Genomic DNA, 22,073 nt, shown 5'->3' on the forward strand with positions numbered 1-22,073 from the left:
GAGTATTATTTGCAGGATATGTTGCAATAGCTAAAAAATGTTGTAGTGAAACACCATCGAATATTTATTATTCGAGTAAAATATTATTTTTGTCTCCAACATTTGGAGTAAAGTCTTATTTGTGTTTCTAACATTTAAATTGTCTTATTTGTATCACTAACATTTATAAAAGTGATTTAATGTTATCCTGTCGTCAATTATACATCATGAATTATAGTTGGAATTTTGAGAATCCCTTCTTGAAATTAGAAATTTAGAATACAAATATTTTGGATAGAACTGGTAATTCACTCTAAATAATAGCTCATAAAAAATATCCCTAACTTTTAAAAGTCGCAAGTATAAGCACATGAGCTTTTGATTTATCAAATGCAAAACGAGGTGCTTATGCTTTTGGAAAGCAGAAGCATCTCTTCGAAAAATTTTACTAAACTAAGCCTAAGTCTGTTCAAAATTATACCTTCAAAAATTTCACAAATACAAAACCAAATTATTAAAATAAGTATTACATAATATTATCATATGTTCAAATTCTTCCTATGATAACAAATGGATCTAGACAAGATATTATTAATGCATCAATTGATTCTTTTTATCTATGGCATGAATAGAAGTTATTAACTTTAACTCAGAATATAAGATTAAGGTCTTCAATAAAAAATGGAAACGTCAGAGAACGAAGAGAATCTGTATAATGGATTCTTGATTTGAGAGATAGAAAACTTGCACATTCAAAAAATGAATACAATGTAGTGCCTATACTACCTGAACTCTTAATTACAAATTTTTATTACTCAATTCATGTAATTGTTGAATTAAGCATGTTTAATTAATACATGATTTAGAATTATGATTTAGAATTATTAGTTATATTATTGTGATCATATTTTTAAACTCAATAAATATATATAACAAATATATCATTATCCAATTTCTATATGTTCTTTTTATATTTTTGTTATTAATTTCATAAGCTCAATCACCCACCCGCGCGTATGCGCGGGCCTCTTGCTAGTATATATATATATATAAGGCCAGTTCTACTATGGTTATGGTTTGGATGATTATTGTGGTTACTATTTTTTCTACGAATCAGTAACAAAGTGACTGATTTAAACGACTCTTAATTGAGTTTATAGAATTCTTTTATAGAATTCTTTGCAATTTCAATTCCTTCTTAGTTTCAAATGACACATAGTTTTATTTTTATATGAAAATATATTGAGACAAAAATACAGAAATATAAAAATATGTGTGATAAATGAGACATAAACAAAGACATTTTGAATTAGTATATTTTTGAGACTATCTTAATAAAAAAATATAAAGACTTTTTTTTTGTCTCTCTAATATTACTGTTATAAAATAATATAGATTCTTCTAGTTTTAATTACTCTCTGTTAAATAGTTATTTTTAGCTATTAATATTGTTCATTTTTTCTCTCTTATAAATATAACGTTTTTTTATTGAGTGTTGAAATTTATATTTTATATGTACATACAAATAGTTATAACAAATATTTTTTTTTTAAATTGCACCAAGTTTTAATATATAATATTATAAACACATTATATAGCTAAGAAACAATTGGCTCAATGCTAAAGAGGCATGCTAATAAGGTCTGCATTTTAGCTGTGGTTGTTCGATTTTTATAACTACGCACTAAATATTCAAACCTAAATACTACATCATAAACGTAATATTGCGACAGTTTTGACAGAATTTAGCGATAGTTGAAATAACCGACACTAAATCTATTTATACGACAAATTTATTTTGTGATCGTTTAAAACTACAGAATTTAGTTATGTTATTTGTATATATATATATATATATATATATATATATATAGAGAGAGAGAGAGAGAATTAAAGTTAAACAAAAATCAATCCACAGCACCACAAGTTAATAATAAGTAGATATCAATTCAGTTATGTATGAGTATTGTTAATTAAAATCATTTTCATCAATTAATTAGTATGTGGTGATTTCAGCAGCTAAAATAAATCATTTTAGTCATGATAGAAAACTACTACTCTAGACGACTAGATCGAAAATATAAACCAAATTGACATATTAATAATTTTATGAATAATGTACACATTTCATAATCAACATGCATAATTTGTATAATACTTATATTGATGGTAATCAATAGCTAAGAGAAGGGGTTGAATTTTAACCTTTTTTTACTGAATATTAATTGTCTTTTTAAAGAAACTTTAGGAAATGTTTCTACTTTTGTCTCATAACAAGTCAAGAGATTTTTTTTTTTTGTCTCATAACGGGTTAGGAGATATTTTTCATATTTGTCTCCAATGCAACAGAAACAAAATAGGAGTACAAGAGAAAGAGAGATTCACACCCAGATATATCCTGGTTCAGCTGCTAAGTGCAATGCAGCCTACATCTAGTCTCCATCACAACAGTGACAGAATTTCACTATAATCATCAGATTACAAACACCAATTCTTCCCTAAGATCTATCCAATCCTATTTGGGACAAATCTAGATTCTATCCCCAAATCTGAACTATGACTTGGAATCCTACCAAGCTTTCAACCGCAAAGTGTTAACTCAACTTGCAAGGGAATCCCCACAGGATCATGAAACACAACATACATATGTACAAAGAAACTCTGAGACATCTATGGCTTTTTCTTTAATATTGATCACTGTCTTTTTCCTCTCACTGCCTTTTTCTTACAAACCTCACCATGTTTATCTTTTACCATGAGACTCAAACAGACAATACTAAGAAAAAGAAAACAAAATAAAACCCATTGAAGGAGAAGAACTCTATTAACTTACGGTAGCTATGAGAACTCTGTGCTTTCTCTCCTTGTCTCAACCCTTGGCTGTTCACCCTTATTATAGAAGGGAAAGCTTTCAAGGTTGAAATCGGTTCAACCAAGTAACTTCTTCTCCAACCCAAAAAATAGCTTTGGTTCGGACAGAGAGAAGAGAGAGGGAAAACCGAAATAAAACCAACATGCACGTACCTCTCTCAACCCTTCTCATCAAGTTCCTTCACTTTGAGCCCTTGATCTTGACTTTGGCTCCAAGAAAGAACTATGACCCTTGATGAACCTCTGATCCTTGACAGCTCCATGCTTTCTATTTTTGCTTCTTCCTATCCGTAGCTTCAGAGATTATCTTCTTTCTTTGATGAACAAAAATGGAAATGAGCTTTTGCAACTTAGATCTCCTTCTCTGACAAAGGCAGATTGCTTCTATTCTTGGTATGGAGGATCTTGAAGCTTTTCTTCAAAATCTTGCCTTCAATGGCAAAGATCTAGCTATGGCATGCTTCGGATCTTCCTTTTTCAAAAGCTATTATCATCCTAGCCTTTTCTTCCATTAGACTTTACTGTTACTTTCTCTGATAATTTGCTTCTTTTTTCTTCTTCTTATTGAAGTGATATGACCGAATACAAAGAGAGAGAGGAGAGAGAAGAGACAAAGCTTTTAATGTAATATTAAACCCAATTTAATTTTGAGTTTTGGTTACCTATGCATGTATTCAATTAAATTAAAATTGGAATTTCATTAACCAATGGAGTAGGTAACCGAACCATTCCTCTTCCAATTCGGACCACGGCAATGTTGGATCAATAAGAAAATTATCTTAGGTTGTGCGTGGGTTTCTTGGCCCAATCTTGTTTTATTTCCTTATTAAAATTTAGCCACATAGTATGTAATAATTTTGCTCAAGGGCTGATTATTTTTGAACAATAAGTTGGGCTTAAATTGCCTTTGGCCCATCAATTAAAATCTGCACACTAACAAATACATTAACTAAACAATTTGAAGTAATTAACAAATTAATAATTTTCTAACTAATATTTTAAGAATGTTTGATCATCATAATAATTCAAGTTTTCCAAACTCAACAATCTCCCCCTTGATGACAAACATTATTAAAACTTAATTGAAAAGGATTAGGATTAGAAAACTCCCTTGATAATTTGGCCGAATCCTCCCCCTTTCAATTGATCAAACTGCTCCCCCTTAATGTGTGCCCAATTATCCATTAATATTTATGAAAGCAATACATGTATGCATGCTCAAACAGTTCCAGAAAAATTTATATTTTTAAAATATGAAACCTAAGAAGACAGAGCCATTTTATCAAAAATTGTTTGTACTTGAGCAAACACTTTAATCAAAATGAATCAAGGCTCAAGTTTATAAAACCACTTAACAAGCTGCTTAAAAACAAGAACAATATAACAGTACAACCAGCCATTATAGCAAAGCACAGACTAATGCATCCAACAGCCAAAACAGAGTATAATACAATAATCAAACAGAGCATAAAATCTGATTAGATCAGAAACAGAGGACTCAATAACAGAGCACAAGAATTAGAGCAATTGGCAGCCCCAATTCTATTTTCAATTCAGCTGCCCCTTTTTTAATCTTTTCCTCCCCTTTTTGTCATCAAGGAGGGAACCTGCAAACAAAATAGATGAAAGGAAAAAGCAATGCAGTTCATAACATAAATATTAAAACATAAACAAAGTATCAAAGTGATTAAGTACAGTCATCCCAAAATGAAACATTTCAAATAAAACTAAGTCCAAGAGTAACAATATAAATTTTGTCCAAGGGCATAAGCAGCAGAGATCAAGTATCTATGCATCAGAGATATTGTCATCAGAATCAAGAGGATCTTTTTCTTCTTCAGAATGAGCTGTGTCTTTGTCAGTAGTCTCCAAACTCTTAATAAGCAAATTTACCCTTTCACGGCATTTGGTCCAGACTTTTTCATTCTCATAGGCTTGCTTTCGAGCCTCTTTAATTTATAGGACCTGGCCATCATGCTGGACATATTGGAGAACTCCATGAGGACATCTTTTATGGTTTCTGAAAATCGATACTTGTAAGAAGAATCAGGAGAAAGACTTTCATATTCACTTTCAAAGAATACTGATGCCTTTGAACTCTTAGCCTTTTTCCCTTTTGCAGATTCGGAAACTCCTCCACCTTTAATTGTTGAGAACCTATTCTCAACTGGCTCATTGTTGAGATCCACATTAAAATGCTCAAAAATGCATGTCAGGAACATACCATATGGCAGATTGAATTTCTTGTCACTACGGACACAGTCCCACATGTGTCTATTCATAAGATAAGCAAATGAGATAGAAGCAGAATTTAGAATTACAAACACCACAAGAGTATCACAAATAGTAACCTTTTGGTAAGAACCACTTTGTGGCATCAAAACATGAGTGATGATTTGGTGCAACAAGGTTCGCACAAGGCCGAGAGCCTTATGGGTTAGATTAGTGCCATCAAGAGAGGAAAAATTTTCACAAATCCGAGCCTGAGCATCTTGCAGGAAAATGCCAACATGGTTATCCCACTTGCTAGACATATATGCCCTAACCCCTTCATCTTTATATCCTAGAGCAGTGCTTATGGTTTCACGATTCAAAGAAAGATGAACTCTTTTGACATAAGAATGCAGTGCACCATCATGAAAAATCATGTTTGCATAAAATTCACGTACCAAGTTTGGGTAAACTGGTTTTTAGATTTTGAAAATAGGAGTCTATTTCAGATCATGAAAATATATTGTGAAATCAATACCTTTTTCGGAAAGATTTTTAAGATTAACCACATAAGAGGCACAGAGATGACGGTTTACCAACACTTGGGAGTGAAACTCAAAAGCTGCACAAGATATAAAGTGGTAAGGGTCAAAGTGAGAGTGGCTTTTACCATATTTATTTTTGAAGTCCAATGAATCAAGGTTTGATGGTTCTCGGGTGTCATGAAGGGTAGGCTTCTTTGTACATTGAGTGGGGGCCGAGCGACCTGAAGGATGAGGGGTAGAACGTCGTGGAGGTGGTGACGAACAAGGAGATGGAGGTGTTGAGTCTTCTTGTTCTTTGGGTACTGTCTCCTTTCCCTTTGAATTTTTCTTTGATGATGCTGCTTCCTGCCTTGTTGAAGCCCTCGAATGGATGACTTTTTTTTCCATGGAGTCAATGGAGTGAGTAGAGGGTGAAGAGGACGAGTGGGAATGAGAGTATGGGATTGTGGACCTTTGGATGATGGAGGATTTTTGGGTATGGGGGGGTTCTAGTGCTTCGGCGAGTGGCGAGTTTCTTCCTCATGATGAAAGAAAAGAAATAGAGAGGGAGAAGTTGAAGAGAGTGCCGAAGAGAGTGGAAGGTGGAGAGAGGTTACACCATCATAAATACTTAGTGGGAAAATCTCATTTAAAGCAATCAGCATTAATGAAAAATGGTTTTCAAAAAGAATTTAAAAATAAAAAGGAGTAAATGAAAAGACCTTTCCTTGAAAAGTGGGAAAAGATATAGGAAAAAGATTTTATTTGATAAAAACTCTCTTTTGAAATATATGATGTGAAACCCTTTTCAAAGAATAAATTATTTTAAAAAAATAATTTATAAAAAAATAATGCCAAAAAAATAATGAGCCAGTATCATGGAATGAGCTCAAAGGTGGTTGAATGGACTTTAGTTCAAGGTACCAGGTTTCAGTCTCTCCATGTTTAATGGCTTGTTCATCATGTGCCCAGATTTGTCTTCCTGCTGCCTACGAGACAAAAACAAACAAAGGCATGAGAATCACATTTTTTCAACAAAATTTAAATCCATCATCCCCAAACTATTTCTCAATGAACAAAATCTATCTTCACACAGTGGTTTGGTGAAAATGTCAGCAAGTTGCTCTTCAGATTTTACAAATTGGATATGAATAGTACCCTTTTGCACATGTTCCCTAATAAAGTGATATCGAACCTCAATGTGCTTGGTTCTAGAGTGCAGTACAGGATTTTTTGAAATATTTATTGCACTCATGTTATCACAAAGCAGATGTATACTACTGATTTTCAATTTGTAATCTTTCAACTGAGTTTTAAGCCATATAAGTTGAGAGCAACAAGCAGTCACGGATATATATTTGGCTTCAGCCGTGGATAAAGCAACCGTGGCTTGTTTCTTACTAGACCACGTGTTGAGTGAGCTTCCAAGGAAGCAACGCATTCCGAAAGTGCTTCTCCTATCCACTCGGTCTCCCGCATAATCTGCATCACAAAATCTTACTGCACAAAATTTATTAGATTTTGGATACCATAAGCCAAGATCACATGTGCCTTTAATGTATCTAATGATTCTTTTAACGGCCGAAAGATGGGATTCCTTTGGGTGAGATTGAAATCTAGAGCATACACTCACACTTTGAACAATATCCGGTCTAGAGGATGTAAGATACATGAGAGATCCTATTATTCTTCTATACTTTGTTTCATCCACATCTTTCCCATTTTCATCTTTGTCAAGTTTAGTGTTTGGATGCATAGGAGTTTCCATTGGTTTGGAATTTTCAAGACCAAATTTCTTGATTAACTCTTTGGCATATTTACCTTGGTGAATAAAAATATCACTAGGAGTTTGTTTGATTTGAAGACCAAGAAAGAAAGTTAATTCTCCCATCAAACTCATTTCAAACTCACTAGTCATAAGTTTTCCAAACTCTTCACACAATGATTCATTGGCCGAACCAAACACAATGTCATCCACATAAACTTGAACAAGCAAGATATCATCATTAGACTCTTTTATAAACAAAGTAGTATCGGTGGTACCCCTTTGAAAATTATTTTCCAACAAGAAGGCACTAGCCCTTTCATACCAAGCTCTAGGAGCTTGCCTAAGACCATAAAGGGCCTTTGAAAGTTTAAAAATATGATTTGGAAAATCTTTGTTTTCAAAACTGGGGGGTTGAGCCACAAATACTTCCCTATCTATAAAACCATTAAGAAAAGCACATTTGACATCCATTTGAAATATTTTAAAACCCTTGTGGGCAGCATAGGCTAGAAGCAACCTAATTGCTTCCATTCTTGCTACCGGGGCAAATGACTCATCAAAATCAATACCTTCCTCTTGATCATAACCTTGGGCCACTAGCCTAGCCTTGTTACGAACAACACTACCATCCTCACCTAATTTATTTTTAAAAATCCATTTTATACCGGTTACCTTTTTACCATTTGAATTCGGTATAAGGGTCCAAACCTCATTCTTTTCAAATTGAGATAGCTCTTCTTCCATGACTTTAACCCATGAGAGATCTTCAAGAGCTTACTTCACATTGAGAGGTTCTACTTAGGACAAGAAGGCAACATTACTTGGTTCCATTTGCTTCTTGCTTGAGGATCTAGTGGTTATGCCTTGTCAAGAATCACCAATGATGAATTCATGAGGGTAATCCTTCAAAATTTTTCATTCTCGTGGCCTTTGAGGAAATGTTCTGACTTGACAAGTTTCAATAGGCAACTCTGCTCTGGATTCTCTAGCTTGTTCAGGAGACAAAACAGAAATGTCTTCTTCATTGTGAAGAGACGTTTCTGGACAGACAGATTCAATAGCTGGGACAGACTTGAAATTTTCTTGACTGGCTTGTTAGTTCACATCAATTTCACTACCTGCATCATCATCTAACACAGAACTTAGAATATAGTAGAATCACAAAAAGACACATGTATGGATTCCTCAATTGTTCTATGTTCTTTGAGGTAAACCCTAAATGCTTTGCTAGTGATGGAGTATCGAACAAACATTCCTTCATAAGATTTTGGATCAAATTTTTCAAGATTTTCTTTATTGTTAAGAACAAAATATTTGCATCCAAAAATATGGAAATACTTAAGATTAGGTGAGGTTCCTTTCTAAAGCTCATATGTAGTTTTCTTTAAACATTTTCTAATGATGGTTCTATTTAAAATATAACAAGCTGTGTTTACAGCTTCAGCCCACAAAAACTTTGGAACATTATTTTCACAAAGCATTGCCCTAGTCATTTCTTGAAGGCTTCTATTACTTCTTTCAACAACCCCATTTTGTTGAGGTGTTCTTGGGCATAAAAATTTATGTGCTATTCCAAATTCATCACAAAAATTTTCAAAATCTTGATTTTTAAATTCCTTTCCATGATCACTTCTCAAGTGGACAATTTTTTAATCTTTTTCATTTTAGATATTTTTGCAAAGAGAAGAAAAAGCATAGAACGCATCATTTTTGTGAGCTAAGAAAAGAGTCCAACCGAATTTAGAGTAATCATCCACCACTACCAAACCATAATGTTTTCCTCCCAAACTTTGTGTTCTAGTAAGACCAAAAAGATCAATATGTAACATTTCCAATGGCCTTTTAGTGGAAATTCCATCCTTGGGTTTAAAAGATGGTTTTACTTGTTTGCCTAGTTAACAAGCATCACAAGTAATATCTTTATCAAATTTTGATGGTAATCAGTGGCTAAGAGAAGGGGAGGTTGAATCTTAGCCCTTTTTTTATTGTTACTTTCTGTCTTTTTAAGGAACTTCAGGAGATATTTCTGCTTTTTTTCTCATAACAAGTTAAGAGACATTTTCTTTTGTCTCGTAACTGGTTAAGAGATATTTTTTTAATTTTGTATCCAACGCAACAGAAACAGAATATGAGTAGAAGAGAAAGAGAGAATCACACCCAAAAGTATCCTGGTTCAGCTGCTAAGTGCAATGTAGCCTACATGCAGTCTCCATCACAACAGTGACGAAATTTCACTATAATCATCAGATTACATACACCAATTCTTCCCTAGGATCTACCCAATCCTATCTGGGACAAATCCAGATTCTATCCCCAAATATGAACTTGACTTGGACACCTACCAAACTTTCAACCGCAAAGTGCTAACCCAACTTGCAAGAGAATTTCCACAGGATCATGAAACACAACATATAGATGTACAAAGAAACTCTGAGACATCTATGACTTTTTCTTTAATTTTGCTCACTACCTTTTTCCTACTTCTCACTGGCTTTTTCTTACAAATCTCACCATGTTTTCCTTTTACCATGAGACTCAGACAGACAAAACTAAAGAAAAGAAAACAAAATGAAACTCATTGAAGGAGAAGAACTATGTTAGCTTCGGGTAGCTATGAGAACTCTGTGCTTACTCTCCTTGATCTCAACCCTTGGTCGTTCACCCTTATTATAGAAGGAAAAGCTTCCAAGGTTGAAATCGGTTCAACCAAGCAACTTCTTCTCCAACCCAGAGTAGCAGCGGATCAGACAGAGAGAAGAGAGAGAGAAAACCAAAACAAAACCAACATGCGTGTACCTCTCTCTACCCTTTTCATCAAGCTTCTTCAATCTGAGCCTTTTATCTTGATTTTGGCCCCAAGAATGAATTCCAACCCTTGATGAATCTCTGACCCAGGAGTGCTTCTTTCCTTCCATTTTTGCTTCTTCCTATCTGTAGCTTCAGTAGCTACCTTCTATCTTGAAATAACAAAAATGGAAATGATCTTTAGCCACTGAGATCTTCTTCTCTGACCGAGATGGATCTTTCCTATTCTTGGCATGCAAGATCTTGAAGCTCCTCTTAAAAATCTTGCCTTCAATAGCAAAGATCTAGCCACATCATGTTTCGGGTCTTCCTTTTGCAAAGGCCATCATCATCTTAACCTTTTCTTCTTCCATTAGCCTTACTGTTAATTTTCTCTGATAACTTCTACTTGCTTCTTTTCTCTGATTGAAGTGACAACCGAAAACAAGAGAGAGAGGAGAGAGAAGAGGCAATGCATTCAATGTAAAATTAACTCAATTTAATTTTATGTTTCGGTTACCTAAGCAATTAATTCATTTGAATTTTGAATTCCATTCCATAATGTAGTAGGTAACCGAACCATTCCTCTTCCATTCTTTCCTTCTTCAATTTCGGATCTATGATGGCGTTGGGCCAAGAGAGAATTTTGCTTGGGCTTATCAAAACCTTAGGCCAACTTTGAACTTCTACATAATTCAACATTCAGCCACTTTTGTTGAACTAAGAAATGTGTGGCTTAATTTTGTTTGAAAACCAGAACGGGCTTCTAATGACCGGCACAATCAGAAATTGTTTTTCTTTTTCTGCACACACTACAAGAAAAATCACTTTTAGCGGCAATAAAAATAGCCGCTAATACATTTACCGGCAATTAGACATTAGCCGTCTTATGCTTTGCCGCTAAAAAGTTTTAGCAGTAATTATAACATTTGCCAGTAAAGACCTTTTTAAAGGCCGCAAAAAGATTTTTAGTGGCTATTTTCTTGGCAATTTATATGGCCACCAAAGTAATTCTAAGATTGTAATGTTATTCACTTTTAGTAGCCATTACTATTGCTGCCAAAATCTATTTTACCGGCAATTTATATAGCCACTAAAAATTATTCTAAAATTATAATGTTATTCACTTTTAGTTACCATTATTATTGCCGCTAAAATCTTAAGACTTTTTTAGTTATAATATACTGAAATTAATTACTACAAAATGAGATATTTTATTAAACTCAAATATTGATACATAAATTTTTCTTAAAAAGTAATAAATAATGTTACAAATCTAAATAATAAAAAATGCTACAAACCTATAATTATGCTAAAAGTAATATTATGAAAAAGGAATATATCTTAAGACTTTTATTTTTACTGGTGATTATTCAATAGAAATGAAAATGAACTATAATTCCAATATATCTTGTTCAATGAATATATCTTTACTAATTTATCAAAGAAGAACAAAAGGAATTCGACCAAAGACAATCAATCCTCATAAAATCCACATACAGCAATAATAAAATGTAACATGTTATTAAAAAAAAGCTAGGGGATAAATCTAGAAAAGAGACCAAAAACCAAAATAAAGTGAAAATGATAGCTTTGCTCAGCTTGAATCATAAAGTTGGATCATTTTTCCAAACTAATTCAGCCATGGTATACTTAACCATGAATTTATTCGGAGATAATAATCATGGTTAACTACAAATATATCACTGACTAAATCAGTTTAGCAAATGATTAATCATATGCAGAGATAGCAATGTCCAATTATGGTCCAAATTGAACAATAGTACAGAACTATCATTTCATTTTACTAATAGAGAAAGAATAAAATAAGGCCTACAAATTTACTAAGCTTCCATGTCTAATGCCGAGAATTAGAAATTTTCAGTCTTCATGGACATGAGTCTTACTGTCGTAGTATCTCTTCTCACTCTCCCCTTTCTTTTCATTCTGTTTCTGAATCAAAGATAAAATAAAATAAAACGGATCAAAATAACTGAGAGTGCATTAACTAGGAAATCATGGCCAAAGGAACAAGAAAAGGTCAAAGAAAACCAGCTAACCATAACAGACATTCCACTGGATAATTTTCTTCCTATTCTTTGTATATTATGTCCTCCCATCCAAGGTTGAGTTTAGAATGTCCACTTTTATGTTCAAATAAATTTTGTTTTCTTGAACCAATCAAGGATCTAACACTAGCTTCTTTTATGTTCAATCACAATTATTAATCCATAAACACATAATATAATTAGTGACATAGATTATTACGTTAACGGTTAACATTTTACCATCTTTGAGAGGGCTTTCCACAATTGCAAACACATTTTGAGTCATCATATTTGCCGCGATAATCGCATGGGTCATCGCTGCAACCATCTTTGCTGGCCAAGTAACTCGGCCAGATGCGGCCGATGTTATTGCCGTTAACCCAAGCATAGCCTTTGCCCATACCTTGCAGGTCCACCACAACAGGGTCTGTCCCCAGAGGAGCCTTGAAAGTTGTCTAGTAATTAAATAAACACAAGATCACCACAATTAGTATGTTAAATGCTAACTAATCACATGAAGATGATAGATGAGAATCGTAATTACCTTGTACCAAGTTAACATTCTGTTAGTGGGAAGACTTTGAGATTCCCATTTGGAAGGGGAAGCGAAGAGTGAGTCACTACTGAAGAATTTGTGATCCCAACCATTCAATCCAACCTTGTACAACCATTTGTGTTGAGAGATATCCTTGATTATGGTCTCATCACCCTTTCTACTAATCAACTCAATTGGTCCAACAAGTCCAGCATGCCATTTGTCAAAGTTACCCCCATAGTTCTGAAGTCCAACAGTGACACTAAGCAAGCTGATAGTGTTCTTTCCAGGCTGCAACTTTAACTTTGTCTCAAACTTGTCATTGTGAATTCCATAAGTGGCCCAATGAGACCCTATCCACATAACAAACAAAGGATATGAAATGTTATTTAATTGATTAATTAATTCATTAGGGTTATTATGGTGTGAAACATTGTTTACCAATATGTTGTCCATTGACGAATGCATGGAGAACATGGCCACTGCCATTGATTCTGAGGGACATATCATCAATCCAAACAGGATCATCTTGATCAAGCTGGAGCCTTGTAATGTACCAAAGATAGTCACTAGCATCATCAGCAGCATTTTTCTGGTCTATGAGTTTGTGTGCTGACTCTGAGGCATTGACTTTAGTAAGAAGAGCATGTTTAACATTCTCAGCCCTCCATGTCCAATTCAAAGACATTGGCTCATCTTCAGCTTTGTTGCTTACTTTAACCATCACAGAGGTTTGCACATTCACCTTTTATAACAATAACAAAACATACAAGTTTATTAATAATTAATAATAAATTAAATTTAAAATATTTAATTAATTATGTTATAGATACCTTGGCTTTGTTATACTCTTCATTTTGACAATCAGGTAGAAGGCTCACAGACCATGCTGGAACTGCATAGGTTCTTCCTCTAAATGAAACAGTAGCATCAGTGGTAGTGTTGGCATTGGTCAAGAAGTAACTTGATGATTTGTCTGAGGCATACACAGTGGCCTGACATAATTATTGTTGAAAAGTAATTATTCATTATTGCTCTAATTCAATCAGAGGGAAAAAATAATGAAAATTTGTAATTTTGTTTTCATGTATTTTTGTACCGTGACAGAGTTTCCAAAATCAATTTGGGAAACGTTCCCATTTGTAAGACTCTCTTCCATGGACTTCAAAACCCTGTGGAGTTCTTTGAGGTGACCCCATTTTGGTTGAGCTTTGTTGCCTACATACAATAATTAATTAATTACTCAAGGATCATTCATGGAAAAATATTAAAAAATGAGATTCTTGATCAATGTAATTTTACCATATTCATCAAAAGGAGCATCATAATCGTATGAAGTGGCAATGTAATTTTACCATATTCAAGCTCTAATTTTCACACGTAGGAGAAATATTTTTTGTTCAACTGTTTTGCTCAAGTTAATTACTAGCTTGACAACATAAAATTCAACAAGCCAGATAAAAAATATACTACATCAAACAAGAACCCATATATATAGAACCTTGAATATGGATCATCTGATTGACCTCGGTAACCACAGACCAGAGCACAACATTTCTTTTAATTCTCAAAGTTCTTCACACATCAAATTTAGATTTAGTTAAATCTGATACTTAATCTTGAATTTAGTCAATTTCGAATAAGAATATAATGCACAACTAAAATTGAATTCTTCCTTTAGCATGTCATATAGAGATCATTGAACAAAAGGATAAATTCAGTTTAATTGTTGAACATAAAAGATACATGGAAAACAACTTACCTTTTCTGCCTTGGCAACAGCTTTCGTAGGATTGCCATATAATTCTTCTCTGACAGATAGCTGATGCTTGAGATTCCTATCTTTCAAATCCTGCAAATTAAGATTAACTGATAATATAATTGGATGCCAACGTATTGATTCTAGAAACCATAATAATACTATATACCTCAAAAGAAGCAGCTTCTCCTCTGAGATACTTCTTTATTTTCAGATCTAACTCATCAATGTGCTGAAAAGAAAAACATAATGTATAGTGTAAAGACTAAAATTAGATAACAAAAATTCAAAACAAACACCACGGTGATATGTAACACAGAAATAAGCTTTTTCAAATTGCTATATTACCAATACATTCGGAAAATAATGCTTAAATAGTATAACCCATTGTTACACGAAAATGATAATACCAATTCGGTGTAACAATTCCTAATTTCAAAATTTAGAGTTCAAAATTGTAATGAAATCAAGTTCAGCTAAACCTAACTAATGGATATTATCAAATTTATGCAGAATTTCACATCAAGTCAAACGAATCACATTGATCAATAAAGCTTATTACACAGAGAAGCTATGATAATCAAGCCAATCACCAAGAAGAAGTGGATGACGATGGCTAGCACTCTATCACGAAAACGAAGAACAATTGTGATGATGATCTCCACCGCTTTCGACCTCCTGGTTCCTCAAGTTCTGAATCCCCGAGTCCACAGCTACAGGTTGGAAGCAATTTCAATCGGAAGAGTAGATCTGAGGATGACGCAGCAATGGTGGCTCTGGAACTGGAAGACCTTGGCGACGGTGGATCCAAGACATCAACGCAGATCTGAGGTGGAGGAATAGAGATGCGGTTTGAATGAGTGTAGGACGACGGACGGCGGCTGTCAGCGGTGGCAAGGCCTACGGCGGCGATGGTTGATGGTGGAGGGAAGGGGGTTCCGTTAAGGTGGAGACGGAGGGAAGTGAGTGTTTATTCTGAAGAACCAAACCCCACAGGAACAGTTCTTTTTCTTTTTCTTTTTCAATCAATTTAGTTTAGGAAATTGGAATACTTTTACCGGCAATAATAACAATTGCCGTTATTAATTTATAAAAGATAAAAATAATAGTAAAAGAAGTAATAATTTAGTGGCAATAATAATAATTGTCATTATAACATATATTAATAATAGCAAATGTATAATGGTCACAAAAATATAAGTTAAATAAAGGAAATAGTGACCATTGTATTATTGTCGCTAAAAATTTGCCACTAAAAATAAATTTTGTTGTAGTGACACTAACACACTTATTATACAAACAATTGGAAGCAATTATCAAATTAATATTTTTTTATTAATATTTTTAATTATGTTTGATCATCATGATAATTCAAATTTTCCAAACTCAACAATCTCCCCCTTAATGACAAACATTATTAAAAATAAATTGAAAAAGATTAGGATTAGAAAACTCCCTTGATGATTTGGCCGAATCCTCCCCCTTTCAATTGATCAAATTACTCCCCCGTAATGTGTGCATATATCCAATGGAAGCAGTACCTGTAAACATCCTTAAGCAGTTCCAAAAGAAATTTTATATTTTCAAAACATGAAACTTTAAGTAGCCGAGCCATATTTTATCAAAGAAAACACTTTTGTCAAACAAATGATCAAGGCTCAAGTTCTAACACACTGCTCAAAGTAACATATTCAAAGCAAAGCATCAATCCTAAAAATAGTGTTTCCTGCCAATAAAGCTACACATCAAAGCAACCAATAAAACAGAGTGTTCACCCCCTAAAATAGAGCATGAAACAATAATCAAACAGGGCATAAAATATGATTAGATAAGAAAATAGTGGGCTCAAAAATAGAGCACAAGAATTTGAGCAATTGGCAGCCCCAATTCTATTTTCAATTCAGCCCCTTTTTAATCTCTTTTCCTCCCCCTTTTGGCATCAAAGAGGGAACCTACAAAATAGATGAAACAGCAATGTAATTCATAACATAAATATTAAAACATAAATAAAGTATCAAAGTGATTAAGTACAATCATCCCAAAATAAAACAATTCAAAAGAAATTAAGTCCAAAAGCAACAAAATAAATTGTGTCCATGGTCATAAGCAGCAGAGATCAAATTTCTAGGCATCAGAAAGATTGATATCAGAATCAGAAAAATCTTGTTCTCCTTCAGAATGAGCCATGTCCTTATCAGTAATCTCCAAGCTTTTAACAAGCAGATTGATCCTTTCACGGCATTTAGTCCAGGCTTTCTCATTCTCATAGGCTTGCTTTCGCGCCTCTTTATAGGACCTGACCATCATGCTGGACATATTAGAGAACTCTGTAAGGACATCTTTTATAGTTTCTGAGAACCGAAACTTGTCAGAGGAATCAGAAGGAAGACTTTCATCTTCACTTTCAGTGAATATGGATGCCTTGGAGCTCTTATTCTTTTTTTCTTTTGCAGAATCGGGAACTCCCCCGCCTTTGATTACAGAGAACCTGTTCTCAACTGGCTCATTGCTGAGATCCACATTAAAATACTCAAAAATACATGTCAGGAACATACCATATGGCAGATTGGATTTTTTATCACTACGGACACAGTCCCACATGTGTCTGATCATAAGATAAGCAAATGAAATAGAAGCAGAGTTTAGAATTGCAAACAGTACAAGGGTATCACAAACAGTAACCCTCTGGTAAGAACCACTTTGAGGCATCAAAACATGAGTGATGATTCGGTGTAGCAAGGCTCGCACAGGACCGAGAGCCTTGTGGGTTAAATTTGTGCCATCAAGAGCAGAAAAATTTTCACACACCCGAGTCAGAGCAACTTGAAGGGAAACCCCAGCATGGTTATCCCATTTACCATATATGTATGCACTGGCCCCTTCATCTTGGTACCCCAAAGCAGCACTTACAGTATCACGATTTAAAGTGAGATGAACATTTTTGACATATGAATGCAAGGCACCATCATGAAACATCATGTTAGCATAGAATTCGCGTACCAAGTTTGGGTACACTGGTTTTCGAATTTTGAAAATAGGGGACCATTTCAGATCATCAAAATATGCAGTGAAATCAATGCCTTTTTCAGAAAGGTTTTCAAGATTAACCACATAAGAGGCACAGAGATGACGATTTACCAACACTTGAGAGTGAAACTCAAAGGCCGCACAGGATATAAAGCGGGAAGGATCAAAGTGAGAGTGGCTTTTACCATATTTATTTTTGAAGTCCAATGAATCAAGGTTGGATGGTTCTTTAGTGTCATGAAGGATAAGCTTCTTTGAACGTTGAGACCAACTAGAGGGATGAGGGGTAGAACGTCGTGGTGGTGGTGACGGACGTGGAGATGGAGGCGGTGTGTCTTCTTCTTCTTTGGGTACTTGCTCCTTTCCCTTTGAACTTCTCTTTGATGATGATGCTTCCTGCCTCGTTGAAGCTCCTGCATGGATTCTTTTTCTTGCCATGGAGTCCGTGGAGTGAGAAGAGGGTGAAGAGGAAGAATGTGAATGAATGTGTATGTATGTATGGGATTGGGACCTTTGGATGATGAGGAATTTTTTGTTATGGGGATTCGGGTGCTTTGGTGAGTGGCAACCTTCTTTCTTATTATGATGAAGAGAGTGAAATGGAGATGGAGAAGTTACAGAGAGGGCCGAAGAAAGTGGAAGGTGGAGAGAGGTTACACTATCATAAATGCTTAGTGGAGAAAAACTCATTTAAAGCAATCAACATTTAATGAAAAACGGTTTTAACAAGGAATTAAAAATCAAAAAGGAATAACTGAAAAGACCTTTTCTTGAAAAGTGGGAGATGATAAGGAAAAAAGATTTGATTTGACAAAAACTCTCTTTTAAAAGATATGATGTGAAACCCTTTTACAAAAATAATTTATTAAAAATAATTTATTAAAAACATGATGCCAAAAAAATAATGAGCCAGTATCATGGAATGGGCTCAAAGGACGTTGAACGGGCTTGAGTCCAAGGTATCAGATTTCAGCCTCCCCTTCTTCGAATCTTCCTTTTTCAAAAGTTATCATCATCCTAGCCTTTTCTTCCATTATGCTTTACTGTTACTTTCTCTAATAACTTGCTTCTCTTTTCTTCTTCTTATTGAAGTGATATGACCGAATACAAAGAGAGAGGAGAGAGAAAAGACAAAGCTTTTAATCCAATATTAAACCCAATTTAATTTTGAGTTTCGGTTACCTATGCATGCATGTATTCAATTGAATTAAAATTTAAATTCTATTAACCAATGGAGTGGGTAACCGAACCATTTCTCTTCCAAATCGGAGCAGGACAATGTTGGATCAATAAGAAAATTATCTTAGGCTGTGCATGGGTTTCTTGGCCCAATCTTATTTTATTTCCTTATTAAAATTCAGCCACATAGTATGTAATAGTTTTGCTCAAGGACTAATTATTTTTTAACAATAAGTTGGGCTTAAATTGCCTTTAGCCATTAATTAAAATCTGCACACTAACAAACATATTAACCAAACAATTTAAAGCAATTAACAAATTAATAATTTTTTAATTAATATTTTAATAATATTTAATCATCATAATAATTCAAGTTTTCAATCTCAACATATATAATTACAATATTATTTATATAGTTGCATGATCTATCATCACCAAGTTGTCAATTAGTTCTTTTACTCATTTAATATACAAAAAACATATTTCATATAAATAAAAGGAACATTCAGATAAAGACATTTAAAACGTTTTTTTTAAAGATATTTTTTAGTAATTAAAATTTAATACATATAATCAATTAAATCGTGTTATTTTTGTCAAAATTAAGCCAAATAAATTAATTTAACTAAAAAATGGTGAATCAAATCTTGAACCGAACTAAATTAATATTATTTTTTATAAAAAATGACTACAATATTCTTATTATAAAAAATGACTAAAATACTTATATATATATATATTTTGAAAACTTTAAATCCTAACCCTATAATGGCGGAGAAGTAAAGGACTAGAATTTAGGATTCTCAAAATTAATATCATATAATAAGAGTATTTTAATCATTTTTTCTAATAAGAATATTATAGTCATTTTAATTTTTATAAAAAATAATATTAATTTAGATTAATTTAAGATTTGTTTTACTATTTTTCGGTCAAATTAATTTGTCTCACCTAATTTTGACAAAAATAACACAGTTTAATTAATTATATGTATTAAATTTTAATTATTAAAAAACATCTTTAAAAAAAAGACGTTTTACACATCTTTATCTAAATGACTCCCATAAATAAATCATTACGGTCTAATATTTTTTGTCTTTTCTGGTCCTTTACTCACCTAACACTTTGGTTCAGTTTATCTCCCAGAGAACAAACGTTTATTCTGTATTGCAATTTCAATTTCTTGATTTTATCATTCAAATACAACAAATACAATTACAGTCACATATGATATCACTGTAATAGCTAATAAATAATTAAAAACAAAGAGATAAAGAAATATATGTAGTATATATTAACTTGTAATTAACATCACACACACCACATACAATTTTCTTGGGTACAAATTACGTGAGATATGGACTAATATATAATCCAACATATTACATGGAAAAATATCACTACATAGAGTAGTACATGATCAATTGATAATTAATTTTGCTAGATAACTAACAAGAATTTAGTCAATAACAAGCCAACAAATATTTTTAAACTACATTCTATACTAATTAATCATTAATTAATAATTATTTAAATTTTATATTTAAAAAAATATATAATTAATAATTATTAATTACAGTTATTTAAAATTAACTAGTTAAAAGTTGTTTACCTATATTTTTTCATTAATAGTATAATTAGCCTTGACACAGAAACTCATGATTTTATTATTATTGCCTTGTTACTGCTAAATCAGCATCCTTAATCAATAACAGTTAAGAACTCATGCTGGCAGTATTATACCAAATGAAAGTTTAAATAGACAACATATAACAACAATATCGTTTATATTAGTAAGGCTTTTGGCCAATAATGTTGCCAGCTGGATCATAGCTACAAATAATAAAAGTGCCCGCATTATTATTACAAGTTACTTTGGCGCACCCAAGTCTTATCGAATCGCGCCAAATTACCTGTGTATAGTGGCCACATACTTGACCACTCGCACAACTATTAGAATCATAATCATAATATTGCTTCTCGTCCACCCATAATTTCACGGCAACCGTGCCGGAAAAGTCGCCGCTGCCCCCTGCAATGTTCTCCCCATATTGGCCATCGGAATGGACCAATTGGCAATCACCTTTTCGCTGATTGGCGTAGTTTTGTGCATAGGCTGCAACGGTGTCATCCCAAGACAAGTTTGGAACACCAACCTCGGATCTTGCTGCGTTGTGAGCATCAAGGTAGTCTTGTTGTGAGTCTTGGGCATAGGCCACATGACCCACAATCACTAACCCTAACACACACAACACAACAGAGAATGAATCCATGTTTTGGTGAATTGTAATAACAACTACTTAATTATTTCAGTGATGTATGTATAGAAAATGCTAAGTAGTGGGAAGTGTTCGTTTGGTGAAAATGTTGCTACAGTTGTGACGTATTTATAGGGATCTTAATTAACACAGAAAATTGTTTCATAAGGAAGACTAGATTATTAGTATATAGAAATGTGATCGCGTGGATGACTAAGAAAACTAGTATATGTAGTGGCGCTGCTATATACCTTATTGGCTTATTCCTAGTTTCTTAGAGTAGATTAAATAATAATTCCATCATCAATTACTTATCGATCAATATAATGATTCATTTTAGCTAATTTTTTTATATTTGTAATGACAAAATTTTTATAAAAAGTATCCAGATAACCACGATTAGATTAGCCTGTTATTTTTAGAGTAACTTTTATCTGTTGAACGACGGCCCTTCCACTCGGCATCGTCGGATCACTAAGACCGACTTTTGTCGTTCTTGCTCGAGGGATGGGTCTTGCAGTCAAGCTCCCTTCTGCCTATAATAATAATAATAATAATAATAATAATAATAATAATAATAATAATAATAATTCTTGTGTATACCATTTGGAGAAATGTTAAACGTTAAGTGATTAATTCTTTTGATTTTATCCTATATTTAAACCAACATGTCAATTATCTATTATGGTACAAAAAAAATATGGTAAATAATCTTTTGTTGACTTGAAAAAATCAAAACATGGTAAATTTGTTTTAAATTTATTGAAAATGAAATATGATTTAATTTGGCTCAATTTATTGAAATAACTACTTACTATCGAGTATTGAGTACGAGTCTAATCTATTGGATATATACTCAGTTGTAAACAACGAATCATGATGATCAACTGAATATTTTATTAATAATATTAGGTTATTTTAGAATTTTAAGTATTCAATTCATTTGTTTATAACTTCGTTATTTTTTAAGATAACATACCAATAATATAATAATTAATAAAGACCGGATATCGTTTTGTTCTATTTTTGTTTTGTTTTATAATAACGTATTTTCTTTTTATTGGATACACACATATAGTATACGTGTTGCACCTGTTATCATATTATTCTAAATAAGCATTGAGTGCATG

General features: G+C 33.2%; 2 protein-coding genes across 8 annotated transcripts; both read right to left on the reverse strand.

Moving 5' to 3' along the window:
- Positions 1-11,546: 11,546 nt before the first annotated feature.
- LOC112783098 (beta-galactosidase) lies at positions 11,547-15,557 on the reverse strand. Of its 7 annotated transcripts, none has more exons than XM_072230606.1 (9): positions 15,073-15,557; positions 14,649-14,711; positions 14,483-14,589; positions 13,820-13,938; positions 13,554-13,715; positions 13,162-13,465; positions 12,730-13,073; positions 12,426-12,640; positions 11,547-12,084 (listed from the first exon to the last, which is right to left on the reverse strand). In XM_072230606.1, coding segments are annotated over exons 4-9 (1,086 nt in total). In that variant the 5' UTR covers positions 13,880-13,938; positions 14,483-14,589; positions 14,649-14,711; positions 15,073-15,557; the 3' UTR covers positions 11,547-12,083. The 7 variants fall into 7 exon arrangements, with proteins under 7 accessions (XP_072086707.1, XP_025681656.1, XP_025681657.1 ...); XM_025825871.3 differs by having other exon boundaries at positions 11,547-12,090; XM_025825872.3 differs by having other exon boundaries at positions 14,483-14,572; positions 15,073-15,541.
- Positions 15,558-20,455: 4,898 nt separating this feature from the next.
- On the reverse strand, positions 20,456-21,144 carry LOC112783099 (pathogenesis-related protein 1B-like). The gene has a single exon (XM_025825873.2). The coding sequence runs from the start codon at positions 20,956-20,958 to the stop codon at positions 20,476-20,478; it is 483 nt and encodes a 160-aa protein (XP_025681658.1). The 5' UTR covers positions 20,959-21,144; the 3' UTR covers positions 20,456-20,475.
- Between the last annotated feature and the right edge of the window lie 929 nt (positions 21,145-22,073).

This window comes from Arachis hypogaea, chromosome 20 (genome assembly GCF_003086295.3).
Source record: "Arachis hypogaea cultivar Tifrunner chromosome 20, arahy.Tifrunner.gnm2.J5K5, whole genome shotgun sequence".
Lineage (NCBI taxonomy): Eukaryota > Viridiplantae > Streptophyta > Magnoliopsida > Fabales > Fabaceae > Arachis > Arachis hypogaea.

Coding starts and splice junctions, on each gene's coding strand:
- LOC112783098 (XM_072230606.1), bottom strand. CDS start 13,879: ATGGAAGAGAGTCTTACAAATGGGAACGTTTCCCAAATTGATTTTGGA. Junction 13,074..13,161: donor CGTCAATGGACAACATATTG/GTAAACAATGTT, acceptor TTATGTGGATAG/GGTCTCATTGGGCCACTTAT. Junction 12,641..12,729: donor GAATGTTAACTTGGTACAAG/GTAATTACGATT, acceptor TTTAATTACTAG/ACAACTTTCAAGGCTCCTCT.
- LOC112783099 (XM_025825873.2), bottom strand. CDS start 20,958: ATGGATTCATTCTCTGTTGTGTTGTGTGTGTTAGGGTTAGTGATTGTG.